Below are 13722 nucleotides of genomic sequence, written 5' to 3' on the forward strand. Positions count from 1 at the left end.
AGAAAACAAGAAGTTAATCAAAGGGAGGGAATGGCAGTCATGAGGGGATGGTACATCGCGAGCAGAGACAATGGTAAAGGGAAAACTCACTTGGCTCCAAGTAGCCCTCACAAGGTTCAGCCCGAAGCCATGGCTTGCAGTACTGGCTGTCATTAAGCTTAGGGATGAAAGAAAAATGGCAGGGAACCTGTCCATTGTTGCTGATCTGGAACTTCTCCTTTTGTAGTTGCCGAAACTTCACATTCTCAAACACAAACTGGGGAATAACAGACAGACACAAACATGCATCACTAGTAGGGGAAGAAAGTCAGTTGGATTATTCCATAGAGAATATGAATAAAGAATGAGGTCATTATTAACCATTACTAACTGCCGGATGCACTCGCCAAGCGAGCCAGCTACCCACTGTCCCCTCTCACAACAGCAGAGAAGGAGCCAGGCAGCTCTTGCTACTTCTCTAGGCTACTCTGATTGTTCCTGGGATCCTAAGAGTATAACCCCACCTGGGGTCAGGGCATGCATCCCATGACCAGGTCCTGGTTCCTGAGATATGAATTGGCCAGCAACTCTGAAATATTAAATAAGAGCAGCTGACATCTGAGGGCTTACTTTGTGCCCGGCGCTGTTTTAAGGGCTTTGCATGTATTAACTCGGGTAATCCTCACAACCTCCTCTTTATCCAAAAAAGGAAACTGTGGCTCTGAGAGGGTAAGACACTCGCCCACGGCCACACGTCTACTAGATGGCAGTGCTGGGACCAAAGTGGAGGCAGTCTGCCTTCAGCTCACACAGTCTTCATGACTTTGCAGTGTTGCCTTCTCCTAGTTACATGGTTTCCCCTGTGCGACCACGATGGGCAGCAGATGGGCAGCCGTGTGTGCTTCCTCACCTCCCTCCGGCTGAGTTCTAAGGAAGGAAGGAAGTCATTTTCCATTCTGTCCATGATGCGTACAATATCTTCAAACACTTTCCGGTACCTCCGTTCATCCACAACCTTCACCTGAAAGAAAATGAACCCTCTTTTCAGTCTTACATGCGTGTAGCTCATCTTCCTTTAAGATTACCTAACAGTTTAAAACCGGTCATTATAGCAACCATTTCAAATAAACTGTGGTGCAAAGAACATCCTCAAACACTTTCTGAAATCTCGCTCCATCCACAACTTTTACCTGAGAAAAACAGACAGATCCTTATTTTAGTCTTTTGTACTCTCAACTTATATATCTCTAAGAGTCTAACGATCTTTAAAAAGGCCACTAAAACAAACATAAATTATGGGATCACACACCGTAAGGTAAAGGTAAGGTTAATTGGTTAACTTCTTGGAAAAGTTAAACCTCTGTGCTACGAAGCTTGGCAATAATAAATATTTGGGAAGAATATTTTCTTGCTCCATTGTTAAGTAATTTGGTGGTGGAGAAAATGTGACGATTGTGCTAAAACTTATTTCCTGCACTATACAAACTGATAGTGTCAAAACATACCTATCACATTTTCTAACAATGATCATAAAGTGCTAAAACAGCAGAAAAAATGACTAACGCACTTAACTCTATTAGCTGTTATGCACGATGCCAAGAATCATAATACCAATATAATACCAATGCTCAGATTATATGATGATAAAAGTATGTTAGTAAATAGACCCTATGGCCGTTTTAGAAAACGGCCGACACAAAATGTCCCAGATCAGAGTAAAAGCATGACGATAAACAAATCATCTTGCCTAATAGATCGAAAAAACTCCCATCTGACACAGCACTTTCGGCTTCCTGACACAGCTGTGCTTTTTTTTTACTATTAAAACTTTATACAAATCGATGCCCAAAACAAACATAATTAACATACCATTTTCACTTATTAAGGCCCCAGTTTCTTTTTAGAATAGAAAACTTCACAAACTCAATTTTTAAAAAAAGATTGATGTATGCAGTAGAGGCTGTAAAGAAAGTGTGGAAAATAAGAACATCAAAGCTGAGTCTCAAAGACTGTGGAGGTTTTTACATATCTGAACCATAATGATTAGAGAACTTAGGAGTAAGCAATCACTAGCGTCACCAGGGTGCCCACTACAGTGTTACATTAAGAGGAATTTTATACTTTTTAAATTCTTTTTCAACATTTTGCAACTTTAAAAAAAATTTATTAATTTATTTTGGCCGTACCGCACAGCATGTGGGATCTTAGTTCCCCGACCAGGGATCGAACCCGCGCCCCTGCATTGGAGGCGTGGCATATTAACCACTGGACCACCAGGTAAGTCCCTTTGCAACTTTTTATTTCAAAAAGTATTTTACATATGTCATCTTATTTTCACAACAACCTGTGAGGCTACCAAAGCAAGGATTATTCTTCTCACAGTTGAGAATATCAAGGTACAAAAAGATCAACTAAGTTGCTCACTGCCACAGTTAATAGCAGAGGTGATATCTGGACCTCTAGCATAAGACCCTTTCCAAAATACTGGATATGTGACAGGACCAACTTGGGTATGTCTTTTTTTTGAGGCGGGGGTAGGTCTTAAAAACACAAATGCCTCAGCTCACTGATAGCAATCTCCAGGGGGCGGGGTCCATGCTTTTGAAGCTCTTTAGGCAATTCTGATGTCCACCAAAGTCTAAGAACCAATGCAACAGATCCCATTACCAAGTGCAGGGGTGGGAACCCCATCTCAGCTTAATCTCAGCCAGCCCACAGCAAGTCTTCTGAAATTAATTGGCCCCTGAGTACTTGGTCCCTTTGTTAACAGTCACTGACGTGAATGGTGGTAAGAAATACAATGTGGTTCTTAAAGCCTCTAATCATAGTGTGCCCAAGAGTCCAAAGTATGGGGTGGTTACCCAATAAAATCAAAGCTCTTCTCAGTGGGTTATCATGATCATAACCCTTAATGTTCAGTAAGGATAATGAAGGGGAAAATGTTACCACAGAATGTCACCACTTGATACATCCACTTTAGAAAAGGAGATTACCAATAAAATTAGGAATTAAGAAATATGTACAATGAGCTAGATCTTTATGTAATAACACGGATAGCTCTCCAAGATACACCACTGAATTAAAAAAAAAAGTTGCAGACCAACACATACAGTATGAGACCATTTATGATATATACACACCAACAAACAAAACACCACCATATTGTGTATGGGTAAACAGAAAAGGTCTAGAACTGTGCTATCCAATATTATAGCCAGTAGCCACATAAGGACATTTAAATTTAAATTACTTCAAATTAAATAAAATTGAAAGTTCATTTCTCTCAGTCACACTTCAAGTGATCAATAGTTGCCTGCAGGTAATAGCTACTGGATGGGACAGGACAGATCTAGAACATTTCCATCATCACAGAAAATCTATTGGACAGTGCTGGTCTAGAAAGAAATAAATTCATAAGGGTAGTTGGCCGGGCTAGGGAGTGGGGTTTAGCGCAAAAGTGGAAGTGGGGGATAGAAGAGGCACTGAAGACCTTCAGCCTTATCTGTGAATTTTGCTTACTTCTATTTTTATTTTAAAGAGAAAACACATTTTAATTCCTGTGTGATTTAAAAAGTATTAAAAACTAGAAAGGTAGAGCTTTATTAAAGATACACAGAAAGCATGGAAAAATTGTAAATATCCTGCTGGGAGCTCTGAATTAATATGTATGGAGTATTACAAATATTCTGAGGTTCTGAAAAGAAATACAAACAGAAAAGCTAAGCATAGCTGATGAAACAAAAACGGTTAGTGTCTGGGGGAAAGACATCCTTTTAAAAATGGATTAAGAGAACTCAAATGAAGAAAACAGGGCAGTCCACAAGCACAAGCTAGAAATTAGGTGGGTTAAAAGTAGTATCTGGGTTTCCCTGGTGGCGCAGTGGTTGAGAGTCCACCTGTCAATGCAGGGGACATGGGCTCGTGCCCCGGTCCGGGAAGATCCCACATGCCGCGGAGCGGCTGGGCCCGTGAGCCATGGCCGCTGAGCCTGCGCGTCCGGAGCCTGTGGCTCCGCAACCGGAGAGGCCACAACAGTGAGAGGCCCGCGTACCGCAAAAAAAAAAAAAAAAAAGAAAAAAAAGAAAAAAGTAGTATCTGAAGGTATATCTAGTCAGTAAGTTCTCTGGAACTCTGCAGGCATTGTGGGGGTAGGAGAAAGAACATCTATAAGTTTGGGAATTAAACAGGCTTAAGAGACTTGAATCTCAGCTCTCCTTCTAACTGCATGCTCTTAAAGAAGTTTATTTAAACTCACTGGTTCTCCACTTGCTCATCTGTTAAATGAGAAATATTTAACTCAAAGCACTGCTGTGAGGAGTAAATGAGATGGGTGTAAATTGCCTAGTACAGTCTCTGGCACGTACTAGCTACTTTTTGAGGAACACATACTATTATTATTCATTATTATTTTAAAATTTCAAAGTGGATAAAGTCAAGTCATGATTGCCTCAATAAAATTTAGAATCTATTCTAAGATGAAGAACAAATTTTGTACATAAAGGAAATGCCCCAAAGTCATTCCCCTTTAAGACAGGAGCAGGATAAGACATATTGGTGAGAACCTATCTCAGAAGCCAAAATAATCAACATAATACACCCAGAGGAAAGAAATCTACCCTACTGTGCTCTTCGCATGTCTTACCTCATTAATCCTCTTAAGTAGGATTGTTATTCCCATTTTATAGAGGAGGAAACTGAGGCAGAGGGATGTTACATAAATTTTCCATTGTTACAGTTAGAAAGTGGTTGAGCTGGGAGGCAAATTTAAGCAGTCTAGCTATAACGTCCATTCTATCAAGCACTGCCCAATATAGATTCTGCCAGATTACATGACTGTAGGTCTGGAAAAACTGCAAGAAATAATCTAAATGTACTAGCTGTAATAAAGTAAGTCAACAAGATCCCAAGATATAACTTGCATACTAATAACACACAGCTAGAAAACAAAAACTTTACTCACAACAGAGACAAAAAATTAAACAACTGGCCATTAATCCAGCCCAGGATGCAATAGAGTTAAAGAGAAATTTCAAACCTGTGCTCCTGGATGGGAAGACTTCACTATCTTAGTTAGTAGAACTAACAATATGCCTCTTAACATTATATACAGATTATGTTGTATTCTGACCGGTCTGTGCCTTTGTTCCTGCTGTCCCCAGCCCTCTACCTGGAACCTCTCTCCTGGTGCTTCCACTCCTTACTATTTTATCTGATGAGGACCTACTCATCCTTTAAAACCTAGCTTTGAACTCTTCTTTATGTATAATGACTTTAGGAGGTGAAGGGTGCTACCCAGCCATTATGCAGCATGAGAAACACCTGTGTCACTAAACGGCCATGTGGACAGCATTTAGGAGGGTCAAGGGCACTAACTTCTCAATGTTGCAAATGATTATTTGGTTATGAAAACATTATGGCTCACTGAATTACTGACCCGTTCTGAGTCTAAATAACGCTCTAAGAATAGATACTTAACACACAAACAACTGCATGAACAAACAAGTGTTTACCCCAATGTGGAAGAGGGCGCTAACAGGCTTGTGGTCACTGGTTTTCAGTTCCATGTGACTCCGGTAATGAAGCTGATTAACGTTAATTCCTCTCCAGAGAATTCGGTCACACCAGGCTGGAACCCGACATTTCCCACTGCAAAAAAAGTAAGGAATTAGAATAACATACCACACAAGAACGGAATACCTACCACACTGGTTCAGACCTGAGTTAGGCCCTCTTGTTATCTGCTTCTCCTTCCCTAACGACTCCAGCTATTATCTTCCCTACTATATTGCAAGCTCTGTGAAGGGACTGTGTCTGCTTGTTTGTCACTGCATTCTCAGCCCCTAGCACAGTATCTGATGTAAAGTAGGTGCTCAATGAATAGTTATCTAATGAATGAATAAACGGTGCTCCTAAGATTAGGATTATATCTTCAATATTGTTGCCCCAGGGGAAAACAGAATAGCACCTTCTTAAAATACCCTCAGAAGGACAGGATTATATTCAGAACACTTCCTCTTCATTTGCTCTATCAACAGCAATGATGCTTCACAACAGATAGACAACTAATAAAATCTAAAAATCCAATCCTATATTCCTAGACTGGGCTTAATCACTGGAGATGGGTAATAGTAGAGATTTCTTTAAACCTGTACTTTTATGGATAAGTCGAGCTTCTTCTAATAAAGATGAACTAACACCTAAGCATGCAAGTCTGAACAAATAACAGCCCATAAGAATACCAAGGGGAGGGAAAAAGCCTATTCATCATTCTATTAAAATAAGCAACACCTGTACACCTGATCCAGACGGTGACACAAATAAAGTTCTTATCAGTAGCTCTTCAGTTGACTCTCAAGTCAGGTGAGTGGAATAAACAAGGCAATGTGCACAAGATCTCTCAGAGTCACTTTTCACTTGCTGAGCAGCTCCCTCGGAGGATGGGACAGGCTCCTCCCCACCCCACCCTGGCGCTCTCTGAGTCTAAAGAAGCTGACTATGCCCAGGCATTCTTTTCTTCTTTCAAACTTCTGGGCTCAGCCAGGTAGGAAACCATAGGAAACGAAGAAATAGTAGGTAGAAGACAAACAGTCACCAGGCACATACTGACAGGGGCACTTTACTAGGGGTGATCGAGAAATCAACAGGCCCCCTAGACAGTGATTCTCAGCTTTCTGCAGCAGTTGTGGAGGTCAGGCCCAGGCACCGGTATTTTTAAAAGTCCAGCAAAAGAGTCTAACGTGAACTCAGGATCGAGAACCACTGTTCTGGAAGAACCTTTCATGGCTCTTTGTTTTCACCTCTGGTATCCTGAGTTAAAGAGTTGAAAAAGAGTTTGGGAAAAGAGCCAGAACAGGGCAACAGGTAAGGAAATAGGGGTAAGATCAGAAGGGCAAAAATCTAAGAAGCAAGTCTGCTGAGGTGAGAGAAATAAGGCATCACAGGCAGCTCGTAAAACTTCAACAGCCTGACAGAGCAGTCCACACTCTCCTAAGGTGAGCTCACCTGTGAGCACACACAAACTGAAACCTCTTCTGTAATAGCACTGAGCCATTAGGTTTTTCTATCTGTTTCTGGCAAGAACTAAAAATTTCCCAGCCCTTCATCAATTCAGAGAGACAGAAATAAGATCAGGGCTTAACCTATTCCATGAGGAGGTTCTTGTTTTTTTACCTGGAATCCCATCGGTCTGTTTTAGAATCATACTTATACGTGGGGATAAACTTGATTTCCCCTTCCATGAAGTCAGCAAAAGCTTTTTTCTGTGTGCGCTGAATATTTAGCTAGAGATAGAAAAACGTATCATATAAGCAGGGTAACACCATCTTAACAGAAGTGATAATTGGGTTGATCAGCCATTTCTAAGTATCTAAGTTCCGTATCTTTTGCAACTGTCGGAGCACATACATAAAATTTCTGTGCCTTATGAATTAAATTTTGACATTCCAACAGCATCTAAGCTCACCGACAGACAGGATGCTCATATGAGCATGTCACTAATTTTTTATTGCTAATGGTGGTCAAGGTAAAATGGAAAAATGAAACCTGAATAATCATAAGTTCTCTGATGTTAGCACAGATTTTTTTAAATTTATTAAAGTATAGTTGATTTACAATGTTGTGTTAATTTCTGCTGTACAGCAAAGTGACTCAATTATACATATATATATATATTCTTTTCCCTATTCTTTTCCATTATGGCTTATCACAGGATACTGAATGGAGTTCTTTGTGCTATACAGTAGGACCTTGTTGTTTATCCATCCTATATATATAATAGTTTGGGCACAGTTTTAATTTTTTAAAAAAGCACACAAATTTTGATTGGATAATTCCAAAAGCCAAATTCAGTGAATAGTTATATTGGGTTGGCCAGAAAGTTCATTCAGGTTTTTCTGTAACATCTTGTGGAAAACCCAAACGAACTTTTCGGCCAAGCCAATAGATCGTTTTGAAAGTTACCCTCACTCAAATATTTTACCAGAACTACATAAGATTCAGAACTTATTCCAATTGTACTCCCTTTGGAGGCAGGACAGAGGAAGAAATGCAAAGTTAGCCAGCCAACCTCAATGTGAAGATAGACACAGCCAAGAAAGGCTCACTGTAAAAACCATTCTGCTGCAAAACACCAGAATTTTGACTATGACTGAAGGTCAAAAGTCTCACGTTAGGATTTAAAGACATTCAAATCAAGTTGAAACATTTTCTTCCCTCAATAAGAAGCATTCACTTTTAGCAGCCAGAATCCATATGCTAAAGTAAAAATTCAAGTCCTGTGCCAGGCTCCAAGGCAAATTTACAGAAAACTAGGTTCCTCAATATCGTTTTATATAAATGTTACCATATCAGTGCTTCTCACACAGGTTTTAACATCTATAAACTAGCAAGCCCCAACTTCTCAATCAGTTCCCATTAGACCACAGTCTGCTATTTTTCCCAAACTTCTCTTCTGTGCCTCCCAATCCCCTCACAGGGCCTCCCTCTTTTACCTCCAAGCTGTTGCTGAGCCTGCCAAGTAATCATAGAGCAGCTTTCCCTGTTTCATCTGCCAAACCACATCAACATAGCTGAAGGCCCACTTCCTCCAGGAAGTGTTCTCCAATTAACCCCACCCATTCTCCAACTCATTTATACAAATCTCTGAAATCCCTTCTTGATAAAGACTTAATGAATAAATGTTATATTGACTTTTTATCACTAACGTTATCTCTTCTCCTCCCATCCAAGCACTTAATAAAAGCACTACAAACCTTGTGTGTACTCACTGCATCACTAGTCACAATGTTTTCCCCAGACAGTGATACCTTTCCATCTACTTCTAGAGTAAGACACAACTCCCATGGGTCTAACTCATAAACCTAACAATTTTATCTGCTGTCTAGGAAAGTACCTTTTAAAATAAAATTTTATTACCTGGTCCAATTTCAAGAGTCTCTGAAGGTCATTCTTATTAATAAGACTCTTCACTTCATTGGCATCAGGCATGCAAAGTCTGTAGTTCAAATCTCCCAACCAGATGACAACACTGAGGATAAAGAAATACATGAACAGAAATAGCAGCAATGAGCATAAAAATCAATCAGAGGAGAATGGAGAGAAGGAAAATGGGGAGATTATTGATAAGCATTCATTTATCACTATCTGACTAGGGGTTTAAGATATAACTATCCTTTGGGGGCGAGTACTATCAACACCTGAGAGGGGCGAGGGATTACAAAATAGGCAGGAGGACGGGCCTGCACACATGAGGAACAAAGACAGGTAAATACGGTGTATATGTGGGACTCAGAAACCAAGGAGTTAACTCCTTGAGAGAAGCATGTAGTTTATTTGCTGGACTAGCTTCAAAATTTCACCTGGCCACTTGCCAGGTCTCTAGGGGAAGAGAATCTGAACGTTTTCTGCCTCTCTGAGCCCTGATGTTCTGCAGGCTCTCCACTAGGGTCTGCATGGTCTGAATGACAGCTCTCTTGGGCAGGGCCCACTAGCAAATGTAGGTCCAGGGCTTTCTGCTGCAGCCACTCTGTCTACCCTTGCCCCAGAACCGCAGTCCAAGTCCCAGGCAGGAAGGAGAATGGCAGGCCATGGGAGCCTCAGGCTCCCAATCACAGCAACAGACCCCCAGGTGTGCTGAGAGCCGCCCAGGGGAGACCCTGAAATTCCCACACCAAAATGGGTTCTCTTGTGAGCTATCTCAAGTTCCAAATGGATCTCTTTGCCAATCTTTAAGGTCCCGGGTAAATAAATTTATGGAATTTCGGGGCAATTTTATGATTACTGATGTCAAGGCCTTGTTTTACCACTGTGAAACAGAATTCTATATGATCCTAATTGTTGAGACAATATGGAAAGAGGCCAACATCACTACCTTTCCCTACTCTTTCTTCAATTACCCCACTCTACTGATCCTAATACCCACAAATTATCTTTTGTTTTCCTACTAATTCACATCTCAAACCACTATTCCAAATCTCATTACCCTCTCAGAATTTCAATTACTACTATTAATTTCCCTACAAATAACCATTTTCTACTAACAATCCATTCCTCAACTGATTTTTGTTTCTATCCTTATTAAGTCCCATTCTTCACTAACCTTTCACATTATCCATTGGTGTCTTTAAATCTCCACAGCCCCTTTTCTTAATGATTCACAGCCAGTAAAAAGAATAATGTAGATCTATATTTACTGGCTTGGAAAGAGATTCACAATAAATAGGATAATACAGTCCTATATAATGAGTATGTGTGTGTTTGTGTGTGCATAGACAAAAGTCTACAACAGCACTATTCAGAACAGATAGGGACTTCCCTGGTGGGGCAGTGGTTGAGAATCCGCCTGCCAATGCAGGGGACTCGGGTTCGATCCCTGGTCCGGGAAGATCCCACATGCCGCGGAGCAACTAAGCCTGTGCGCCACAACTACTGAGCCTGCGCTCTAGAGCCTGCAAGCACAACTACTGAGCCCACGTGCCACAACTACTGAAGCCTGTGTGCCTAAAGCCCATGCTCTGCAGCAAGAGAAGCCACCGCAGTGAGAAGCCCGTGCACCACAATGAAGAGTAGCCCCTGCTCGCCGCAACTAGAGAAAGCCTGCACGCAGCAACGAAGACCCAACACAGCCAAAAATAAAACTAAATTAAATAATTAATTAAAAAAAAACAGAAGACATAGGACGCACATAAGAAATGTAATTTTCAATTGCCTAGTAGCTGAATATAAAAAGTAAAAGAAACAAGTGAAAATAACTTTAACAACAAATTCCAGGGCTTCCCTGGTGGCACAGTGGTTTAGAATCTACCTGCCAATGAAGGGGACACGGGTTCAAGCCCTGGTCCAGGAAGATCCCATATGCTGCAGAGCAACTAAGCCCATGTGTCACAACTACTGAGCCTGCGCTCTAGAGCCTGTGATCCACAACTACTGAGCCCGTGTGCCACAACTACTGAGGCTCGCACGCCTAGAGCCCGTGATCCGCAACAAGAGAAGCCATCACAATGAGAAGCCCATGCGCCGCAACGAAGAGTAGCCCCCGCTCGTCGCAACTAGAGAAAGCCCGTGCACAGCAACAAAGACCCAACTCAGCCAAAAATAAATAAAACAAAACAAAACAAAAAAACCCCAATGCCTTCTTTAAAAAAAACCAAATCCCATTTAACTCAATATATGCAAACTTTTGTTATTTCAACATGTAATCAATACTTAAAAAGTTGAGATATTTTACATTTTTTCCCTACTAAATTCAGTGTATATGCTCACAGCACATCTCAGTTTGGACTAGCTACTTTCAAGTGCCCAACAGCCACCTATGGCTACTGGCTGTCATAACGGACAGCACAGATCTGGAAGGATACACACTGAATTGTCCACAGTGTTTTTCTTCGGAAGGAGGGACTGGCTGGGGAGAGCAGAGGTAAGAAATGAGGGATTTTTTACTTTTACCTTTTATTACATTCACAATGAACATTTCTATTTTATAATAAAAAATAATAAAAACTGATGTCAATTGACAGACCCCCCTCTACCATTACTCTAGATGCCCACTAAGAGAACTAACCTTTCCTCTGATAGCAAATCTAATTCCTCTGACTAAAATCTAATTCATCTGCTATTCCTCAAACCCGCCCCCTTCTTCGTGACCCCAATCCCTAAACAATAATCTCTTCACTCTTCACATTTCTATAGCTTCTCACCACGTTTAGTCTCTTCTCACCACCACTATTCAAAGGCTAAGGAAGACTTAACCACTCACTCATGTTTCATGATGTTCAGCTGTGGGAGGGTCTGATTTGGGACCACAAAACTCATTCGTGCGCAGATGTCCTTATAATCCTGATTCCTTCTCTCAAAGTCCTCCACATGGGCAGCCAAGTGGGAATTGACAACGCAAAAGGTAGTGTTGTGAAATACAAATCTCACAGCTACCCCACCTTTGTTTCCCTGTTAGCAAGAGTAATGATCCACAGTTAGTACAAAGATGCAACTAGCACCTGAACTTCACATGGACATAAATCATAATTGAGCTCATTTCCGAAGTAACTCACCATCTTCCCCATGATTCCAGTCCCAACTGTTTCTGTAGCAACATCACGGATATATCGCCACTGATCCTTTCTGGCAAATATCAGGAGCATCATCCCAACGAGGCGGACCAGTTGAACCTATGAGTCGCAGGGAATTAGAAGAGGTTCATGTTAATACCACTCTTTGCCACATATCGAATTCCCACAACTAATTTTCCACCAAGAAGATATAACCATGCCCTAATCTGAATCCAAATCCTCTAATTTCCCAGTGGGCCTCATAAAGAGAAAACAAAACTTCTCTGGGAAAGCTTTAATCTGGCTCTGACCAGTAGGAGTTAAAAGTCTTTGGAGACAACGAGTACACTCAGCTCTAGATTCATTATTTTAATCACTTTTTAGCCTACCGTGAGTAGGCAGCATAAAAAATTCGAATAATAATGACAAAGCCTCTATCCCAGCTTGTTCCTTTTGCCTCTTCTTCCTAGTTTCTGATTTACAATTTCCTAAGAAATTAAAATGTATAAAATAACACTCCTTTTTACTTTTAAGTCTGTGAACTAGAAATATGTCTGAAATGTGTATTAGTCTATATGAGAGGAATAACATCTTCAGGAGTCTTATCACCTATATCAGCTGCTAGAAGATGCAGATGAAAATTACTTAGACAAATGACTCCTTTTAAAGGGCTTGGTATGGTAGCCCCATAATTAAAATAACTCTTCTGGTAGCCTCTACCACGTGCCTTCTAGAGACCAACAAATTGAGCCACCTTGCTAAAGTCAACTCTATTCTTGACTTACAACCAAGTTTCAAGCTCACTGAAATTCCACAACACTCCTGTTCTTGCTCCAATTCCAAAGCTTGCCCTATGCACCCACATGCTTCAAACTGCTTTTCTGTAAAGCATCCAGTTCTGACCATGTCAGCGAACAATTTCAATCTTAAACTCTCATTGCAAAAATCACTTACCTTATGTGTCATCATTTGAGTTAATTACTGCTATGAGGACAATAAAATTCTTCTTTTCTCCTAAAAACTACCTAAGCAATGAAACTATAAGATCGGGAAACTTAGGGAATTCTTTTTCTAGGAAATAGGAATAAAAAGGATTAGTCTGCCCTATTCCAGTATTACACATGGGGAAGAATTCAATTAAACCACTCTTTTGGAACAAGCTATAGATAACAGAGTAACTTCTAGTGAGTTCTACTTAGTTGTATACTAAAAAAGATAATTCAATGCGGCTTACTTTCTTATACTTGGCTTTGGAATGCAAACCCCTCTCCACAGCCAAGGACCACTCTTGTTCCTTCACAGATTCAAAGTAGAAAAAGGCTTCTGTGCTCAAGTCCAGCTCTTGGAATCTGAGAAAACAAGAGGATGTCGGATCTACACACATCCCATAATTATCTCTGACTACCTCCTGTCCCATTTTCTGAGACATTAGATGAAACAGTGAGGAAAAGATAAATTTTAGAGAACTGCTCTATTGACTCAGGTGATCAGTAAGGACAAGGAGTTTTCTTTTCAAAAGACTCCGCGCCACAGGTATATGCACAGGCTATGCAAAACACAAACAAAAAAACCTCCATAAGGGATAACCGTAGAGCTTTGTTTATATATCCTAGAAATAGTCACTGTTAGAATTAACCTCAAATCTCAGTTTCTATGAAGTACATAGTTTTCTATGGGTTTTGAGAGGATTAGATGCTTCCTT

At 40.6% G+C, this 13722-nt stretch overlaps 1 protein-coding gene across 1 annotated transcript in view; it reads right to left on the minus strand.

Annotated features, from left to right (window-relative positions):
* OCRL (OCRL inositol polyphosphate-5-phosphatase) overlaps positions 1-13722 on the minus strand; it is a 56196-nt gene that overhangs the window by 17263 nt on the left and 25211 nt on the right. Inside the window, exons 10-17 of the mRNA XM_060137831.1 lie at positions 13255-13369; positions 12024-12140; positions 11732-11919; positions 8893-9004; positions 7150-7259; positions 5490-5625; positions 890-1000; positions 91-256 (exon numbers count right to left, since the gene is read on the minus strand). Of these exons, the coding sequence (XP_059993814.1) occupies positions 91-256; positions 890-1000; positions 5490-5625; positions 7150-7259; positions 8893-9004; positions 11732-11919; positions 12024-12140; positions 13255-13369 (1055 nt within the window). The remainder of the gene's footprint in view (positions 1-90; positions 257-889; positions 1001-5489; positions 5626-7149; positions 7260-8892; positions 9005-11731; positions 11920-12023; positions 12141-13254; positions 13370-13722) is intronic.

The sequence above is a fragment of the Lagenorhynchus albirostris genome, chromosome X (genome assembly GCF_949774975.1).
Source record: "Lagenorhynchus albirostris chromosome X, mLagAlb1.1, whole genome shotgun sequence".
Lineage (NCBI taxonomy): Eukaryota > Metazoa > Chordata > Mammalia > Artiodactyla > Delphinidae > Lagenorhynchus > Lagenorhynchus albirostris.